The 21,596-nt window shown below is 37.0% G+C and overlaps 2 protein-coding genes across 2 annotated transcripts in view; one reads left to right on the top strand and one right to left on the bottom strand.

Moving 5' to 3' along the window:
- The first annotated feature begins 524 nt into the window (after positions 1 to 524).
- On the top strand, positions 525 to 1,133 carry LOC123552785 (heparan sulfate glucosamine 3-O-sulfotransferase 5-like). Its single transcript, XM_045342528.2, has one exon. It carries the CDS (start codon positions 525 to 527, stop codon positions 1,131 to 1,133), a length of 609 nt encoding a protein of 202 aa, XP_045198463.2.
- A 283-nt stretch (positions 1,134 to 1,416) lies between these two features.
- The window catches only part of LOC123551339 (uncharacterized), a 51,324-nt gene continuing 31,144 nt past the window's right edge, over positions 1,417 to 21,596 (bottom strand). The window contains exons 19-25 of the mRNA XM_053542104.1: positions 19,183 to 19,256; positions 9,406 to 9,596; positions 6,412 to 6,606; positions 5,363 to 5,474; positions 3,036 to 3,214; positions 2,208 to 2,289; positions 1,417 to 1,804 (exon numbers count right to left, since the gene is read on the bottom strand). Of these exons, the coding sequence (XP_053398079.1) occupies positions 1,524 to 1,804; positions 2,208 to 2,289; positions 3,036 to 3,214; positions 5,363 to 5,474; positions 6,412 to 6,606; positions 9,406 to 9,596; positions 19,183 to 19,256 (1,114 nt within the window). The 3' untranslated portion in view covers positions 1,417 to 1,523. The remainder of the gene's footprint in view (positions 1,805 to 2,207; positions 2,290 to 3,035; positions 3,215 to 5,362; positions 5,475 to 6,411; positions 6,607 to 9,405; positions 9,597 to 19,182; positions 19,257 to 21,596) is intronic.

Below are 21,596 nucleotides of genomic sequence, written 5' to 3'. Positions count from 1 at the left end.
CATGACTGTGAAACATTCACACAACTAAAATCAATTTCTGTTTTGTGTTAATAGTCTAATAGCATGTAATATATACGACAGAAAAAAATATAATGCGGAATTTGGCGCGGGTTTTCACGTTTAGACAATGTTTGCGAATTTCAAGCAATTTAAATTTTGTAATAGCAACAGTATCATTGATACTTATTTGGACAGTGTTATGTTTTCGTCTTTTTCCTTCACCGGTCGCACAATCAAAAATCATGTTGTCTGCCATAAAAAATAAATATAGGATATACAGGAAGAGTGATAATATAAAAATAACAGAAATGCCATCTATTTTAAACCGGAAGGACATCAGAGGAGGGGATAACTGCACACAAAGAAAACCGGATTTAGTTATGATTGGCGTTCCAAAATGCGGAACAGGTTCTGTGAGAACTTTTCTAAGCGAACATCCCAATGTTGCCATGGAAATGAATTCAGAAGGAGTTCAGTATTTTAATTTACGGTATATGCGTGAATCGAATTGGTATCTTAGCCAGATGCCGTGCAGTATTCATGGACAGCTTACTGCCGAGAACTCCCCGCAATATTTCACAAGCGAGGAAGCCCCGGAACGCATGTTCAAATATAATCCGAAAATGAAACTTATTGTGACCGTCCGAAATCCGGTATCTAGACTGGAATCCGAATTCGTTCAAATGGCAATAGGAAGACCTCAGTTTTTAACTGGCGAGTCTGTTGATGAAAATGTAATCGATCCGGAAACTGGAGAAATAAACGAAAAGAAAACATTAGTGTCAAAATCAGTGTATATAAAATATCTCAAAAACTGGTTGAACTATTTTAGTGTCAAACAAATTCACATAGTCGACGGTGACGAGTTCGCACGAAATCCTGTGAAAGAACTTCAGGAAATAGAACGATTTTTAGGAGTGAAGAAGTTTTACAAAAAAGAACGCTTTGCTTATGTAGAGAGCAGAGGATTCTTTTGTTTACAAAGACAGGAAGATGTTGAATGTTTGGAAAAGGGAAAGGGTAGACCCCATCCTTATATAAACCCTTACCTTATGCAAAAATTAAAGGAATTTTATGCACCGTATAACGAAGAATTGTTTACAACTTTCGGAAAGCGGTTTAATTGGAATTGATATAAAAATGCAATTTAATACGACTTTTTGTTGTTGTTGTTGTTGTTGTTGTTGAGGAGGGTGATAATAATGATGATGTTGTTGTTACTTTTTTATATTACAGTTACTTAATTAATATACATGTCCCCTCGATTTCACTGTCTTTTGTAAATATAGAATAAATTCTTTTCGATTACTTCATTGTGCCCTAGGGTTACCTTTTCATCGATCTATAGATCGTGGGTGATAAATTGACAAGTAGCAATGACATGCATTTAAAAAAAGGTAGAACAGCATGAGTACTCTCAATACTTTTTTTTTGTTTATTCCGTTTAAGAAATGCAATCTGATTTTAAGAATATTCTCTTAACATTTCATTATTTAAAAATATCACTTGTAAAGTTCTATCTTTTACGCATTTTGCCCAAGCATATATAATCGTTTTTTCTTTGATGTTTCGACATATTTCGGATCAGTGTCGTTCAGGGCGCTTTTTGAAAAATCAGCACGATATTTTGAAGATGGCGGATTCTTTCCATAGACTTCCGCCACTTCACGTGTTAAGTGGGGCGAGTTTCCGCAACACAATCCGATATACTGGACCCCGGCTTCTTTGGCTTGTTCGGCAAAGCGACGAATGTCATTTCTGCTACACTGTACACAATCTAGATCAGCTGGATATACATTGTTCCCTGTAAATAAACGTGATCTGTGTTGAATAATACTTGATATTACTGGAAACACAAAATACTACACTTATTTTAGGCAATAAACCCCGGACATGAATGACACATCATGGACAAATTACTAGTACTAAAAGGCATAGGTTTGGCTCTCGAAGTTCATAAAGGACTTGTCTACACTAAATGCTCAACCATCTGTTCTATTTTGGGCCACGGGGACGTTATCTTGATTGCCCGAGCATCTTAATCAAGAATGACGATTGGCCATAAAATTACGATAATTGTGACCTGTCCAAAAACCATCTCTCGGTATAATACAAACAATGAGACCTTCATGCAAGGCTATACTTCTCACATCGGCCATTTTGTATCCTAAACGAGGCTTAACGCTCACAAAGAAAAGAGAAATTACCTGTTACAGGATCCGACAATGAGAAGAATGTCTTTTCTTTCTCTGTACATCTAAATGGCACCGGTAGAGCGGCGACAGGACACTAAAATTGAACGATAGATACCATTTTGCACATGATAAAATGTGTGTTGCAAGACATAAACGGTATTCCCTTTGAACACATTAGAATTTTGAGACAGTTTTCGCTAAGAAATAAATATTTACCTATGGATCATTTATTGACCATTAAACTTAATTAATGTTGACAGTAACGAAGCGCTGCAAAAAAGAAACAAATAAAAGTCACAATTAGTGATCTATAAAATATTGATAGTTTCACAAGTAAACCAGCGAACCCAATATTTGCCGACTAAATAATCTTCTCAGTGGATTAATTAAATAGGAAATTTGATGCTGATCAGATGTTTCCAATGGTTCAACAGTATCCTACTTTGTAAGTTAAAATGAAGCTGTATTATTGAAAAATTACTGGCGTGCTGTCTACTTCAAATAATATAAACATAATATCATAAAAGAAAAACATTCTAATCATTGTAAGACATCTGTTCTGCATGACAGTCCTTCCTGTCTTTCAGTTTAACTAGTATGTTAATTCTCCAGCCAGAGATAAGAACTTTTCAAATGTTCAAAATCTGCTAAAGTGGACCATTCCTGGCAAATATGGTGGTTCTTAATGGTGACCTCCATTACCGCAAAACAACTGAATACCATTAGAAAGTCATTGAAAGCTTAATGACTGAGAATCATTATCGAGTTTTAATTATAAACTTAAAATGTTGAATATCTGACTAAATGAAAGCGATCAAGAGAAATCTGAAGTATCAGAACCTTGCAAACTTTCTTGATTTCTTTTACAAGTGGCAACATGGTGTTGGGTCCGCGCGAACAGTTTACACCAACCACAGCTGCTCCCTGAGCTTCCAGACGACGGCATGCCTCTGTTACGGGTACTTCGTCCGTAAGCTTGTCGGGAAAGTAAACCGTCAAAGTGATTACTGCCTGCAAGCCTGATAAAAATAAACAAGAGGCCCAAGTGGGCCTAAGTCGTTCACCTGAGGCCGACTTTGACCTAATAAGATCTTGCTTGTGACAAAGTATTAAATTTAAGAAAGAATTAAAAAAAAAATAAAAATTTCAAATTAAAAAAGACTTTTAAAAGTATTTCTATTTTTAGCTCTAGCGGCCCTTAAAAGGGGCCAAGTGCCCCCATTTGAACAAATTTGGAAGAGGACCATATAATGATGCTTCCGATCATGTTTGATCAGGCGGTTCATGAGAAGAAGTCATTTCAAGTTATTTCTATTTTTAGCCCTAACAGCCCCTAAAAGGGGCCAAGTTCTCCCATTTTAACAAAATTGAGAAAGGACCTTATAATGATGCTACAGATCATCAAACGGTTCATGAGAAGCAGTTGTTTAAAGGTATTTCTATTTTTAGCTCTAGCGTCCCCTAAAACGGGCAAAGTGCCCCCATTTTAACAAACTTTGGAGAGGACCATATAATGATGCTACAGACCAAGTTTGATGAAGATCAATCAAGCGGTTCATGAAAAGTTGTTTAAACGTATTTCTATTTTTAGCTCTAGCGGCCCCTAAAAGGAGCCAAGTGCCCCTATTTGAATAAATTTGTGAGAGGACCTTATAATGATGCTACAGACCACGTTTGATGAAGATCCATTAAGCGGTTCATGAGAAAAAAAGTCATTTAAAGGTTTTTCAATTTTTAGCTCTAGCGGCCCCTAAAAGGGGCCAAGTGCCCCCATTTGAATAAATTAGGAAGGGAACCATATAAAAATGCTACAGACCAAGTTTGATGAAGATCTATCAAGCGGTTCATGAGAAGAACTTGTTTAAACGTATTTCTATTTTTAGCTCTAGCGGCCCCTTAAAGGGGCCAAGCGCCCCCACTTGAAAAAAATTGATAGAGAACCATAAAATGATGCTTAAGACTAAGTTTGATGAAGATCAATCAAGCGGTTCACGTTAAGAAGTCGTTTAAACGTATTTCTATTTTTAGCTCTAGCGGCCCCTAAAAGAGGCCAAGTGCCTCCATTTGAATAAATTTGGGAGAGGACCTTATAATGATGCAACAGACTAAATTTGATGAAAATCCATCAAGCGGTTCATAAGAAGAAATTATTTTAATGTTTTTCTATTTTTAGCTCTAGCGGCACAGTGCATCTATTTGAACAAAGTTGAAAGAAGACCTTATAATGATGCTACAGACCGAGTTTAATGAAGATCCATCAAGCGGTTCATGAGAAGAAGTCGTTTAAAGGTTTTTCTATATTTAGCTCTAGCGACCCCTAAAAGGGGCAAAATGCCCCCATTTGAAAACAAACTTGCTAGAGGACCTCACCAGGATGCTACAGACCAAATTTGGTGTTATTCTGACCAGTAATTTCAGAGGAGAAGATGTTTAAGTAAAAATGTCGGACCATCCACCCTATACTAATAGCTCACTCTGAACCTTCAGTTCAGGTGAGCTAAAAATAGAACAGTTTCTACAAAAATACCTTTTTGAATTTGTGTGGTCATCTGTGTGTATATATAACAACAAGTGCAAACTTTATTATGTACTGAATATTTAAGATATGAAGCTTCAAACAATATAATGTGCCAATAAATTTAATACAAATCAATTATATCAGAGTTTAGGTGGTCATTTCCTAATTGCGTTGCTACCATTTTGTGGCGTAACAAGGTATGTTTGAAGCTTATATTATTAGATATTATAGAAAAACAAAATGCTTTCCACATATATAACGTTTAAAGACTATCGATATTTGATGCAGAATCATATTTCCATTTACTGTAAAATTATTTTATTGCATTCATTGTCATTAAACATGTTCCTTTACCTGGGCCACGAATTCGTAGATGTCAAAAAAAGAAAGATAAATTATAAAGGAAATACTTTCGCTGGACTTAATTTTGTAGTTCGAGAAACCCAGACTTCCCCTTTCTTCTTTTATCCATGTGTCGTATAGACAGATGGTCTTTTTTCGTCACGTGAAAAGAGTTTAATATAAAAATCACTCATGTTCATACAAGACTATTTTCATCGAGACTATAGTTTTGTTTACAGTATTCTCTTTTGATATGACGGTATATAAATGCTTACGACCATCAAAATAACTTCAGATAGTTACATACCTTGCCCATGCTCCTTGATGGCCTTGAGAGCAATCTCGGCCTCACCGAATGAGCTGTGAGTCTCCCCAATCATATAATCTGCACCTCCTTGGACCGCCCATACTATCTGCTCCTGTATGAAAAAAAAAATTAGCCGCACCATGAGAAAGTCAACATTGAGCATTTGCGACCAGCATGGATCAAGATCAGTGTGCGCAACAGCGCAGTCTGGTCAGGATCCATGCTGTTCGCTTTCAAATCCTATTGCACTTACAGAAATCGTTAGCAAACAGTATGTATCCTGACCATACTGCGCGGATGCGCAGATTGGTCTTGATCCATGCTGGTCGCAAATACACTATTTTGGTTTACTCATGGTGCGGCTCAAGTATTTTTCAAACATTAGCAGGCACATAAGCAATTTTCAAAACGCATGCAGCCTGAATGGTGATTTGTCAACAATTTTTGTTCAAAGCAATTTCCTTGATTCAAACGACATTTTGTTGTAATAATGCATTTGACAAGAGGAATTCAGTTAAATTTCTAAAGGCAACTAAGTATGGAACAGCATTCAGGCAAAAACAACACTATCTCTTTACAACATTTTTGACAAAATTACTTCATGCTACGTGCCACTGAATTGATAAATGCTATTCAAGGCACTAATCTTGAAATTGAAAAACGCTATTCTTGTAATAAATTGATCTTGCATTCTGGCATGGCCATACTGTGATATTAAATTATGTTTTTTCTTGAAAAATCAACTGTAGCTGCATTGTTTTGTCTGACTTTGACAAAGTTATGTATACGTTAATTGCATTAACGATGTTTCGCCGTAGATTCTATAAAAGGGCAATTTTTACTTTGACAAAATTTAATGTGCTTGGTTGGTATTATAATTATTATTTTTTCGTTATTAGATGCTGTTTTGTGTGTTACATGAGCTTTTAGTTTTTGTCATTCATGTTCCATATTTAGAAATTTTTGTTTTTGTCATTCTTGTTCCATATTTAGAAATTTCTACAAAAATTCCTCTTGTCCTATCTAGGTGTGAACAAAGTTAGTTTAACCTTATACATGTCATAGATCGTCTGCGAAACAACCGGGTCGTTCGGCACGTACAGTGGAGTGTTGGAAATATTTCCCGCCATAAGTTTACCATGTTCGTCTGCTACTTCACGTGCGATACGTAATGCATCTCTGTTCAGTTTCTCAACGACATCATTTCTGCCTAGACGTGCCATTTGTCCTCTGTGTGCATAATACTGAAAGTAAAATGAGTACTTAATGAATACAGTTGAATACAATTGTAAGTACCTCATGTACTAAAACATAAATCTCTTCGATTACTTAAACAGTGTAATGTACGGAATCCTGTTGGGGCCATTTATAATGTCGCCGTCGCGTTTGTGGGGTCGACACACGACAACGCGAAGTGACATTGCGACATTACGAAGTGACACCCGACAATCGCAAACGACGGCGACAATCCCAAACGACAATGTCGCGATATCCACTTTAAAATGTCGCCTTTCAAAAGCACGATATATCGCGATGTCACTTCGCGTTGTCGAGCGTCGTATCGCATTGTCGCTATGTCACTTCGTAATGTCGCGATGTCACTTCGCGTTGTCGTGTGTCGACCCTGCAAACGCGACGGCGACATTATCAAACGACATGCGATAATCACAAACGACGCTCGACAACGCGAAGCGACATTTTCCAAATGTCGTATCGTATGTCGCGTGTCGCGGGTTCTGGTGAGGGTCGACGCGCGACAATTCCAAACGATACACGACACGCGAAGTGACACTCGACAATACGAAGCGACATTTTCATAATGTCGTATCGCATGTCGCCCGTCTACCGGTGAAAGGGTAGGATAAAAAGCTGTATTTCCGTACTTTTCCGTACGTAAAATGTCCATGTTTTTCATTAACTTCAAATAATTGTAGAATGTTACAAACACAAGATATTTGAATGAAATAACTTTTATAAATTAAATTCAAACCTTGTCTAAACGGATATGTAACTTGTATAATTTTACCGCCGACGGTTTCCTCAAAGGACCGTCTCAAAATGTATCATTTTTCGTGAAATATGCATACTTCTTCATTATATTAAATAGAGGGGTGGTCCTTGTCTGAGAAGCCATATCTTCAAAACCTGATGTCCGATTTTAATAAATGATACCTTGTTGCAAAGGGCAAGCCAGTACCTAGAGAAATGAGGCCACGTCAGGTTCGAACCCGGTCGGCTAGGGTTCAAGGTCAAATTCCGGTAATATGAACTTGTCAGAGCAGTCAAGACAGTCCTGGAAACCCAAGCACTACCTCCACTGAGTCCAATGACACCATTGGAGCAATTCTCATGGCTCCCCGGGTCGGACCAGCTTAGTCTTGTCCACCACCCTACCGTATATAACAAGTTTAATCATTTTCTGATACCTGTCCTAAGCTCTGATTGCATCATATGGACTTGTAAGTAGCTTAAATGTAAAGCCAAAACATCTACGAACATATTCATATATATATGGTATAGGTAGGTACCTGGGGTGTAGAGACTCGAACAAGGGTCAAAATCTACCATAAAATACCATAAAATACCATAAAAATAGGACGGGTATCAGAAAATGATCAAACTTGTTATATGCGGTAGGGTGCTGGTTAAGACTAAGCTGACCCGAACCGGGGAGCCATGAGAATTGCTCCAATGGTGTTATTGGACTCGGTGAAGGTAGTGCTTGGGTTTTCAGGACTGTCTTGACCGCTCTGACAAGTTCATATTTTGAGAATATTACCGGAATTTGACCTTGAACCCTAGCCGACCGGGTTCGAACCTGACGTGGCCTCTTTTCTCTAGGTACTGACTTGCCCTTTGCAACAAGGTATCATTTATTAAAATCGGACATCAGGTTATGAAGATATGGCTCCTCAGACAAGGCCCACCCCTCTATTTAATATATGAAGAAGTATGCATATTTTCACGAAACCGTCGGCGGTAAAATTATACAAGTTACATATCCGTTTAGACAATGTTTGAATTTAATTTATAAAAGTTATTTCATTCAAATATCTTGTGTTTGTAACATTCTACAATTATTTGAAGTTAATGAAAAACATGGACATTTTACGTACGGAAAAGTACGGAAATACATTATCTTACCCTTTCACTGGTAAACGGGCGACATGCGATACGACATTATGAAAATGTCGCTTCGTATTGTCGAGTGTCACTTCGCGTGTCGTGTATCGTTTGGAATTGTCGCGTGTCGACCCTCACCAGAACCCGCTACACGCGACATACGATACGATATTTGGAAAATGTCGCTTCGCGTTGTCGAGCGTCGTTTGTGATTATCGCATGTCGTTTGATAATGTCGCCGTCGCGTTTGCAGGGTCGACACACGACAACGCGAAGTGACATCGCGACATTACGAAGTGACATAGCGACAATGCGATACGACGCTCGACAACGCGAAGTGACATCGCGATATATCGTGCTTTTGAAAGGCGACATTTCAAAGTGGATATCGCGACATTGTCGACTGGGATTGTCGCCGTCGTTTGCGATTGTCGGGTGTCACTTCGTAATGTCGCTATGTCACTTCGCGTTGTCGTGTGTCGACCCCACAAACGCGACGGCGACATTATAAATGGCCCCAACAGGATTCGGTACGTTTCTGATGAATCATTAACTCTTTTCTGACGGGTGATTAACTTATTGTTCGCGATCAAATTTTAAACTCATCTCTAACCAATGTTCAACTCTTTTTATGCTGTCGAACTTTCGACTTTTATCAAATGTTCAATTCCTCTCTGAAAAAATATTCAACTCGTTTATGGCGAATGTTTACCTCATTTCTGACAAATCGATTGTCCAACACAAAGCTCAATGTAAACTTAACAACACTAATTAAACTGCCACCTTCCACATGGGGGTCGGAACTGTAGGATGGGCACCCTCAGGCGCAAGAATCATACTTTAAAGCTGTTAGTGTTATGAAGACCCCGTAAATACATATCCTTAGATTTCCAACAGACAGAATTTCAACATGCACTTACTGTAAATGCCTCTACGACGTCACTTCCGGAGAAAACAAATTCTTCGTGCACCGACCGTATTACTGATGGACGATCAAGCACTACCTCCGGCAGAAAGCTTCCAAGTTGTAAAAATCCTCGACGCTCTACTTCCCACATGTATCCCTCTGCGCATAAAAGCGTACCTCCATCCTTCAGTCTTTCCGTTAATACTGAAAAGGGCATGATTTTTTTTTTTGGCGACGCCGTCTAAATTCGTTTCCGTTACCTATGCCACGTGACTTCAGTTTGCAAATCAAACTACTTGATAACGCATTATAGATAATTTATCAAAATGGAAGATTTATGCAACACTCTGCCTGATTGGACGAGAGTGTCAATTTCTTTCACTCTGTTGATTGTGCTACGCTGAGTGAAATGTAGACAAAGCGTTTATCCTAAACGACGCTGTTCACAGTTTTAAAGCAAATTTGGCTCAGTATATTTAGCAAGAATATTGATATATCTCAAAATGATAAGTAAGTTTAATAAATATGATAAAAACCTGTTCAAATACCAACATATATCAAATTAAAGAAAGAGCTGAATACGGTCTGCGTATCACATGAATAAGGGTGTGATAAGAGTCTTTTATGTAGAAGTGCTTTTTAAAATATTTTCCTTGTTACATTGTCGTCTGTATATGAAAAGGTTTCTTGCTTTTGTGACTTATTCAGATTGCATATTAAAATGAGTACTTGTTTGCTTTGATATATTTGTTATAAATTATTTAACTGATTTATTATATATGAATATTTTTCTTTAGTATAGTATGCAAATATTGAACTCAGTTGAAATCTGTTTCATTATATATATGCTATATAATGAATGAATATCATCACACTGAAATGAAGGTACGCTGCATACAGTTTATCTATGTGATATGACTACGGTTAAACATTGCTTATAAAACAGAAATATTGAAATAATTACAATTGTATGTTTTGCTTGACCTTCACTTTTTTATAGGTGTGATGTCATTGTCCAAAGATTCATGAATAGCGAATATGCATTTGTTAAAGCGGGATCAGTTGGCCTATTTTAGAAATAAATAAAAATAATAAATAAAAACATCCTTTAATTGATTTTTTCTCATGTATTCTAATCAAACTTGATTTGTAGCATCTTTATTAGGCCCACGCCAACTTTGTTCAGCTGAGACATTTGGCCCCTTTTAGGGGCTGCTAGAGCTAAAACTAGAAATGCCTTTATACAGCGTCTCATGAACAGCTTAGTGGATCTTTGTCATACTTGGTCCGGAGCATCATTATAAGGTCCTCTTCCAAATTTATTTATATAGGAACTTGGGCCCTATTAGGGACCACTATAGCTAAAAGTAGATATGCCTTTCTTCGCATTAACCACTAAAATGTAATGGATTTTTATCAAACTCGATGTGTAACAATATCGTAAGGTCTCCTGCTATTTTGTTACAAATGGGAATAGGGACCAATTTAGCTAAAAATATAAACACGTTTAATGACCTCTTCTCATGAACCGCTTCATGAATCTTCATCAAACTACTGCTGTAATTATTCGTCTAAGGATAAATGAAACAAAATTGCAACCTTACGAAACCTTTGCGAAAAATTAAAAGAGAACCATTTAAATTGTTAAAGTGCGGTGTTTAGTTTTGCAATTTGAAAAATGTTAGATGAAAGATGAATGTTAGATGAAAAATTCATAAACTTCTTTCCTTATTACAATTCGCCGACCATCATTTTTAAAGATATTTCTTGTTATTCTCATAAATCGGCCAATGATTGTTTTGTGCTGATATACGTCATGTTTTGTAACCTGTAGCAAGTCATACTCAGGGTCTTGGCAAATTGTAAGAATAAATGTGATGGTCTAATTTCTGTTTTACTGATCCACAACAGCAAACTTTCACACACTATTTAATTTTTATATTATGACAAAAATGCAAAATGCTACAAACTCGACAGACCCCAGGTGCCCCTGTGAACATTGTTTCAGGTATTGTTGGGCACATGGGCAGAACCACCGACCTCCCGTAGGCTCACAGCGGTGAGAGGCAAATGATACAAAGTCACGACCGTCTGAACTTCGCTTGGAGAGTTGAATTCCAGCATAGAAGAATTCTCAAGACAAATACACTAAACAAATATTCTTACGGGACAGTTGTTTTGTTTTCTTCTTGTTGGGTTTCGAGTCGCAACAACACAATTGAGGTCATATGTCAACATTTCCAACTTTTGGTCGCATAATCTATAACATAGGCGGGCACTAGGGTATAACCACCGACCTTCCATAAGCCAGTTGGATTGTTTTCTCACATGAAGAACTTTACTGTATTCACTTAACAACCCAAGCGAGGTTTTGAACGGCTCTCTGTTAGGGGCAATAGGATCGAAGTCAGCGACTTTAACCACTCAGCCACGAAGGCCCCTAATACTGACTGCGGAGACAGAATAAAGTCCTACGTGTTTTAATGCGATATATGTGTGTGTGTGTATATATATATATATATAATATATATATTGTCGCGAAATTGGTCCTTTCGTGCTTCAAGTGCATTTCGGCAAATTGTATCAGTATAGGCGGTCTATGTAAAAGTCAGAGATATGTCCGTATGCAAGTGACGTCATACGGCCATATAAATACACACTGCGCATCCAGTTTGGACAGATCTTCCTGGGAGCTCAAGGAGTGCACATCGAAGAGAAACTGGAGAAATAATTTATAATAAATAAGCCATAATTATAACTGGGACTTTGGTAATAAATAAATTAGGTGAGGCACCCTCATATTTGCAGCTTAGGCTCATCCTTGCTGGGTCCTCTTGATAGCTATATTGTTTTAGTGGTCCGGGTCGCAGTATAAGCTGATGGTTTAAGGTTTTAGTGCTGAACCTTGGTAGGTCTGAGACAAGGTTTAAAACATAGTTTGAGACAAGGTTTGAAACATAGGTTTAAGTGAAAATTGTTAGTTGTTTGAGACGTTTGGTTTGAAATAGTGTTAAGGTTTGGACCTAGGTGGGTTGTGGAAAGGTCAGTCCCTCATCCTTGCAGCGTATGCTCATACTTGTGGGGTTTCCAGTTCATATACTCATTCTAGGTCGAGTAGTTCGAGACAAGTTGTTGAAACGTTACAAATGGTGGCAGCGGTGGGATGAAGTCAACTGCCGGACTGGAGTTGCCCTACCCATGTATTTCCTAGGCCAAATCTCGGGACGAGATTTCTCGGAGGGGAAAGTAATGTAACGATTACTGAATGCATAAAGGGAAGTAATTCCATTAATATGCAAATTTGTAAACCTGTGAATTGTCGTTGGAGTAAAATGACAGTATATATGCACATTAAATGACCTTTGGTGATGAGCTAGCTTTTCACTGACGGGATTTGTGTGGCACTGAAACGTTACAAATGGTGGCAGCGGTGGGATTCAACAGATATCGAACAATATCACTTACCCACACATAAAGATGGATAGTCCAGATGATGTGGAGCGACGGCTGGAGAATATGAACGAACGTTTGAGGGAAGTACAAAGACGGAACGAAATCAGTAAGCTCCAGACAGAAATATCATTTCTTGAACGTGAGCTGAGTATGCTTGAAACAACAGATGTCAAAACACGGCCAAGACAGTTGTTTCAAGACCATAAAAGAAGCACAGACAGTATGTTTGGTACAGATACGTCACCGTTGGGTACAACTCAACAAAGTAGGAAAGTTCAGTTCGACACAACAGTCCAAATCAAAAACCCAGATCGTTTTGTAACAAACAGAAAGAAGCAGAAACAACCAGCTACTTCAACACCAAAACAGGATGCCTCTACAACAGATTTACCAGTTCCAGCTAAAGCTAATTTGAAGCAGAGTGGTGCCAAGCTGAAACCGGCGACTTTTGATGGAACAGGGAACTGGTTAGATTACAAGGCTCATTTTGAAGCTTGTTCAACACTAAATAACTGGTCGTATGATGAAAAAGGTTTATATCTAGCGATATGTTTAAGAGGGCAGGCACAAGGAGTTTTTGGTAATTTATCAGGCAACAAAAATGATTATAACGAACTTTCAAAATCATTAGAAGAAAGATTTGCCCCACCAAACCAGACAGAGTTGTATAGGGTTCAACTTCGTGAAAGACGACAAAAAGCAACTGAAACTTTGTCAGAGCTTGGTCAAGACATACGGCGTCTCACAAACATGCATATCCAACAGCCCAAATGATGTAAGAGAAACTTCGGCAAAAGAACAATTCATGGATGCTCTAATAAATTCAGATATGAGAATTCGTTTTAAACAGGCTAGACCAATTAATTTAAATGACGCAGTGCGACACGCCGTTGAGCTTGAAGCTTATAACAAAGCCGAAAGGAGACATCTTGATAGCGAGGGTTTTATCTGTTCAGCAGGTGACCGTGATAAGATGTCTGAAACTTATTTTGCTGAAGGTTTGAAAACACTGCAGAAAACGGTTGAACAACTGACTAACTCGGTAAAATCTCTTGAAAATTATCAAAACAAATTGGGTCATAAGAATTCAAACAAAGGCAATTTTCAAAATTTTCAAAGACCAAGGTTTCACCCAAAATTGAAAGAAAAGCGTGAATGTTTCAACTGTGGTTCTGAGAATCATATCCAAAGGAATTGCCCTAAATTACATCATAAACCTGGAAACAATAGGCAGTCAAATAATTCCATAGGTTCGGGACTTATTGCTGATGTAAAGTTTAATGGTTTACAATCTGAATGCCTAATTGACACTGGTGCTTCTCTTTCTATCATATCATTATCTTTATGGAACAAACTTCTAAACTTTTCCAAGCATAACCCTTTAAAATCATACAGAAGTAAAATCTATACTGCTTCAAACACAACTCTTGATGTAAAGGGAAAAACAAACGTTTTTATTGAACTACAAGGCATAAAATGTGTTTGGAACGTTGTAGTTGCAAACATTAATATAGATGCCATTCTTGGCTTAGACTTTCTTAAAACTCAACACTGTCAAATTGATGCAGTATCTGATACATTAATAATACAAGGTAAGAAATGTAGTCTAAGACTAGCTGACAGGACATGTTGTATGTCTAGCTTTACATATGTTCGGAAAGGTCATACTCGAGTTCAAGAAGAAAATTTATCAGAAGTTAAGTGTAAGACTGTTCGTTGTAAGTCAAAAGTAGGTACATCAGAGTTACCGGAGATGAACGCACATGGTCTGGATATGATATGTCTAACGGCTAAGGAGCATCTACGTAAATCCGCAATATTTCAGGACCAAGACTTGTTATGTGCTCAGAAAAGACATCTGTGTAAGATTTGTCAAAGGTCGTTCAAGAAAATGAATTATCTGTCAAGACATAAAAAGCTGAAACATTCTGGCATATCTGAGAAAGATGTTTTTGATCCCTCATTAGAAAGTATGAAGAAGTCAGAATGTTAATTCATAATGAAAGAAAGGAAGATAGAAGAAGCAAAAGCATATTCAAAGTTGCTTAATGAAAATGAAGTGGTGAAGGTAGAAGATAGTGTATGAGACACTGCACTATCGCTTCAGACAAGCGTATTGAAAGAACTTCATAGGAGAAAAATCATCAGTCTACTATTGAGACAGTGCTTCAGAAGGTTAGTTATATAGTAAATTTTTAGAGTATTGTTACATGTTGAGACAGATCTTTTGTGTTATATACATTGAATTTATAATAAATGAATGAAAGTTAAATGAAGTCAAGCGGGACGCTTGGAAATCGGAGGCGTGGGTAATGTCGCGAAATTGGTCCTTTCGCGCTTCAAGTGCATTTCGGCAAATTGTATCAGTATAGGCGGTCTATGTAAAAGTCAGAGATATGTCCGTATGCAAGTGACGTCATTGGCCATATTAATACAAACTGCGCATCCAGTTTGGACAGATCTTCCTGGGAGCTCAAAGAGTGCACATCGAAGAGAAACTGGAGAAATAATTTATAATAAATAAGCCATAATTATAACTGGGACTTTGGTAATAAATAAATTAGGTGAGGCACCCTCATATTTGCAGCTTAGGCTCATCCTTGCTGGGTCCTCTTGATAGCTATATTGTTTTAGTGGTCCGGGTCGCAGTATAAGCTGATGGTTTAAGGTTATAGTGCTGAACCTTGGTAGGTCTGAGACAAGGTTTAAAACATAGTTTGAGACAAGGTTTGAAACATAGGTTTAAGTGAAAATTGTTAGTTGTTTGAGACGTTTGGTTTGAAATAGTGTTAAGGTTTGGACCTAGGTGGGTTGTGGAAAGGTCAGTCCCTCATCCTTGCAGCGTATGCTCATACTTGTGGGGTTTCCAGTTCATATACTCATTCTAGGTCGAGTAGTTCGAGACAAGTTGTTGAAACGTTACAAATGGTGGCAGCGGTGGGATGAAGTCAACTGCCGGACTGGAGTTGCCCTACCCATGTATTTCCTAGGCCAAATCTCGGGACGAGATTTCTCGGAGGAGAAAGTAATGTAACGATTACTGAATGCATAAAGGGAAGTAATTCCATTAATATGCAAATTTGTAAACCTGTGAATTGTCGTTGGAGTAAAATGACAGTATATATGCGCATTAAATGACCTTTGGTGATGAGCTAGCTTTTCACTGACGGGATTTGTGTGGCACTGAAACGTTACACTATATCCACGAGGAACAACCACTGGCGCCAGATCAGAAAGAAATGCCTCTGTACATGTTATACCCTACCCCTAGGTATTCTATAAGAACCATGGTCGTGAACGGGAAAATATACTAACCCATTTCAATCGCGTATTTCATATCTAAAACACGCAGTTCAGTAAATGTGTACTATTGATATTAAACAAGTGGTAATTTATCTTCCGTTGTGTACCGGTCACATTTCTTCAATAGTTCTTATCTTAGAAAAACAACAGTGTAGTTTACAGTTTTTTCACAGGTACACAAAAAAACTTGCTTGAACTTCCTGGTGAAGTTCCGTTTCTAGATTATAGACACACTCTGACTGGCTGATGTGAAAATGTATGTCAGTCGTCATTTTACTACACGTGTACGCTAAAATGTTTATATGTAGCATAAATGTGCAAAATGAATTAAATAAACAGAATAGATGTATAACTATGTATGATTTCAAATTCAAAACCATATACAAGATGAATTTCATTCATCATTTCGAGTCTTTTCGTAAAACTGTGAATATATTGCATTCTGTTTTTGTTTGTTTACATTTCGCTTAACATGTGCACACTGTCGTGACCTCTAGACCGGATGTTCATTAGGGAAGTTCACGCAAGTTTTTTCTGTAACGTTGACTAAAGCATTGACTAAAGCATAAACTATACGGAGCATCTCTGCAATATGGAATATTGAGACAAGGTGACTGGTGCACGATTGAAGATAAATTATCGCTTGTTTAATATCAGTAGTACACATTTACTGACCTGCGTGTTTTAGGTATGAAATACGCGATTGAAATGGGTTAGTATATTTTCCCGTTCATGACCATGGTTCTTATAGAATACATAGGGGTAGGGTGTAACACGTACGGAGGCATTTTCTTTCTGATCTGGTGCCAGTGGGAACAACATGTACAATTGGTTTTGTCCTTTTATCATAAGATAAGGTCGTGACCGGCTGTGACATTTGTGAATAAATTATTGGAGAAGTATGACGAAAACGAGAAGGGGCTCATCTCAACATAATTTATCAAATTAAATGCGATACTATGGAGAAACGCGTCTATAACGGTGAAAAGGTCGAGATAATTATGCCTCCATTTTTCGGGGGAAATTTATTTGTATAAGTCTGTCCGTCTGTATGTCCGCCAGAGAAAATTTCTGTTACATACATTTTTAAAAGTATTTGACCTACCGATATGAAACTTTATAAGAAGTTGTGTACTGGAGCCTAGCAGAACATGAACTGCGTAAGGTTAGCTATTTTGACAGTTCTGTGTCCGTCGTCGTTCATCGTTAATAATTTCACTTGACAATATTGCCCTAATCATGATGAAACTTGGTCAGAGTGTTTATTTCTAAAAAACTTGGAAGAGGTTGAAACTTGGTCATCTTGGCTCAGAAAACTAGGTCATTCAGTCAAATAATATCAAACCCGTTTTATCACCTTAAAGGTCATGCTTTGTACCTGATCTGTATGAAACCTGGTCAAAATATCTGCCTTCATAAAATCTAGATAAAGTTAGAAACTGGGTTATCTGGGTTCAGAAAACATATATCACAAAAGTCAACACATAGAAGAAGAAAACATTGTTAACACTGTTTGATTATGCCCTATAAGATATGTGTTATCCAGGGTCATAAACTATGTCACTAAGTCAAATTATAGAAACTCTTTATTAACAACTGGTAATATTGTTTGTCTTTTTTCAAACCTAGACAAAATTTGAAACTGGACCTTTTAGGCTCAAAAACTAGACCACCAGGTCAAATTAGAGAAAACTCTGCTTAACACTGTTCATGACATCTAGAGAGTTAAGGCGTAAACAAAATTGTTTGTTTCCGGTACCCCGACCTACCCTAAGTTTTTGGACCGACCCTAAATGTTTTTAAGGCGAATATTTTTTTCAACACTTCATTTTTTATGCTTTAAACATGGTCAGTGATGATAGAAATCAACTTACTGCTGCTCTAAAGGCATCACCCCCTTATTTGTATTCATTTTTGACATAAAAGTAATTTCCAAAAAGTCTCACTTAATTAAAAAAAAAATCCAAAAAAAAAAATATATATATATATTCGACCTACCTACCCTAATTTTTTAGGCTACATAGTTTTCTATCGAGTTTCAAACTGGTTCGAGATTATTTTAAGACAAACATTATGACCAAGTTTCATTGCGAATGCACCAAAAGTGTGACCTCTTTAGTGTTTACAATGAAAAGACACAGCGACCATACATTCTCAGCTTGAGTACTTGTACACGCAGGGTAGACTAAAACAAATGCACAACTTAAAAAGTTGAATGATTTTTCTAAAAAAGTTTTTTTGACGGTAGGTCAAATACTTTTGGAGATATGCGTTTCACAAATTTTGGCAAAAAAAATCTTCCATACACAATAAGCTCGGCCTTATCACATAATATCAATAAATTATGTTGAGACGGTCCCCTTGATATCTATCACACTGGTTTTCACAAATATCTAATAACTGAATGGCATGTATATTTATTAATGATAAGTTATTTACCTGCGAAAAAAGAACAGTAGGAATACTTGTCTGCATTTAGATCACATATGTGTCTGCATATTAACCTTTAGCCTGCTGGCGGCAATTGGTTTGCCTTTGCGACCAGTGCAGACCAAGATCAGCCTGCACATCCGTGCAGTCTGATCATGGTCTGCACTGTTCGCTATTCAGTCAGTAAATTTTCAGTGAACACCCCTATGAATAATAAATGGTATTGCCCAAATTGAATAATGGACCAGTCTATTTTAGAATTTTAGCAGGCTAAGGGTTAACATATCATAAAACGGTGTATACGTGCCCACATAAATTATTTGAACACGTTTAATAAATTACCCTACTTCATTTTCTAGTCAATTAACTTGAGCTTTCATGAAGCATAGAAAAATACATTACATTAGTTAATTAAGTTGCTAGCGTGAAAACTTTTTTCTAAAAACGTGTTTTGCTTTTGTTTGAAGGAAAACACTGTTGTTTAATATATCATGATATTTCATTAAAACCTACAAGCATTAAATGCAACGAGATTGCATTAAATTTAATTATACAAATATTTTAAACTAAGCAAATTTAAGAATAGAAAAAAAAGTAAACATACCGTTCGACATTTTACAACCTCTGATATAGCGTAAAACGGTTGTCGTCACTATCTGACTAAGCGTACAACTTAGGCTGAAAGAAATTCTCATGCGTTTCTTGTCACTTACTTCCTAATACAAAACACATGCCAAACATCGCTGTACAGAATAGATAGTAGAATGGAGGCGAAATGTGCAAATAGTGTTCCAAGCAGTCAGACGTTCGAAGAAGTTAGTATTTTGGCGCACGAGACAATCGTGTGGTAAAGCACGAGATAGTATGTCGTGCACTCAGCTTAAAAATATGTCCAATGGGAACACAGTGAAGTTATTAATTGTGCATTAGAAGTTAATATATAACATGCACGAGAAGAGAGCATGTCGTGCAAACTATGAAAATTATATGTGAAAGTCACTTTGTAACTTCCAGGTTTCAATTTTACCTTGCATTTGTACAATTTGAAAATACCTTCCTACATAATTTTATAACATTTTAAAATCCAACCCGAAAAAAAAAGTATTCATGAGTCAAAAATACAAGTACATGCCTTCTTTTCAATATTTAGATAATTAATAGCAGTGTATTCGAAATATTTCAGGACTTTAAAACAGCCACAAGAAGTGTGTTCTAATGTTTTCCGTAAAGGTTTGCATAGAAAAACTCTTGCTCTCTTCTGACCAAAATTAAATGTTTTCTTAATTTCTTTTATCTTCTTAACTTCTCTTCTCTCTCTCTTCTCTTCTTTTTTTCTTTTATCTTATCTTAAATTATCAGTCTCTATTTTATTTTTCACAAGACTTGTGAACCTACGATCTAAACATTTGGGCTAAAAATTTTTTTAAAAAAAAAATCGAAAATATATTGAAAAAAATTATTATGACAATAGGATCTTAAATTGCTCACTTGTCAGTTAATTTGGGTGAAGAATAAGATTTTCATAAAAAACATTATGGATGTAACATCAAGATCTTAACAACAACGTTAATAACTAATTCAAAGGTATGCAAACTCATCAAAAATCATTTTAACATTTCAGCAATACGTTTTCAAATTAAAACTTCTTGAATAAATGACAGACCGACAATTTTGCAGAAAAACTCTGATGAAAGACACACTTCTATGGAGGCTAGAATAAATTCCGTCTCATAATGATTTACGCATGCGATGCAGTTTCGTATAGGTATCTTGGTATGTGAGAATGATGAATTTTATTAAAGACATATGAGCCGCGCCATGAGAAAACCAACATAGTGGGTTTGCGACCAGCATGGATCCAGACCAGCCTGCGCATCCGCGCAGTCTGGTCAGGATCCATGCTGTTCGCTAACAGTTTCTCTTATTCCAATAGGCTTTGAAAGCGAACAGCATGGATCCTGACCAGACTGCGCGGATGCGCAGGCTGGTCTGGATCCATGCTGGTCGCAAACCCACTATGTTGGTTTTCCCATGGCACGGCTCATATAACATCTGAACGTCGTATTCAAACCAGAAAAGCCCAAGTGTCTGCCTATTACAACAGCTTGATGGATAGTATTGGCTATTCGGCCAATAGTATTGACTATTGACAGGCAAACCATTCAGTAAGGGATTTATAATATGACATCAGAAATCAATTTTCAGTTTTATTTTTAATTATGTGACTTATTAGCCTAGTTAACACGAGCTGAATATACACACATGCTATACAGCACAAGCTATAGGCCGAAGACTTAATAACACATATTAGTTGAAATATACATGTACTAGCATAAAAATAGCACTGTTTATTGTTAAAGGCCATCAAAGGTTCGAGTCCCGTGCGTGGCGTATGTTCTCCGTAATGATTCACTTCAAAGACAGGGTCAGTCATTCTCCACCAATGTTTTCATCATTCATGCCGAGAAAAAAGTCAATAACTTGCGTAGAGCTGGTTTAATACTGGACTTTTAATAAATCCACTCCTATTGCGAAAAGGCGTAGAGAAACAAATATACATTTTTTTGTATACTACTGTCAAATTCATTGGCGTAACATCCGCTGCCTAATCTAAACCATGGCACCACATTCTGACATTTAGATGACATTAGACGTGGTTCAGTTAATAGGAAGTGTGATAGACACGTGACCACTATGTATATCATACATTAAAATTTCCATTGTAAAAATATTTCAAACGTTGTATTCAAGATAGTAAAAAAAGGCACTTCGAGAACAGGACTGGTGTCATCGGAAACTATTTCAAAAATTATTCTCAGGCACTTGTAAAGTTTAATTACTGTTCCTATTTTTTTTTACAGCATCGAAATGTTTTCACAGCTTGTCGTAAAAATGCACTCTCAAACGTATAAGTTTGTACTTATCGAATCTTAAAAGCTGTTCCGAGTCCGAGATATAAGGCGCTTAATATATTAAGGACCATTTTCGTTAAATTGTTTGAAATGGGATTCCATGACA

This window comes from Mercenaria mercenaria, chromosome 4 (assembly GCF_021730395.1).
Source record: "Mercenaria mercenaria strain notata chromosome 4, MADL_Memer_1, whole genome shotgun sequence".
NCBI lineage: Eukaryota > Metazoa > Mollusca > Bivalvia > Venerida > Veneridae > Mercenaria > Mercenaria mercenaria.
The sequence above is the reverse complement of the archived record's forward strand: the minus strand, read 5'-3'. Positions and strand labels throughout refer to the sequence as shown.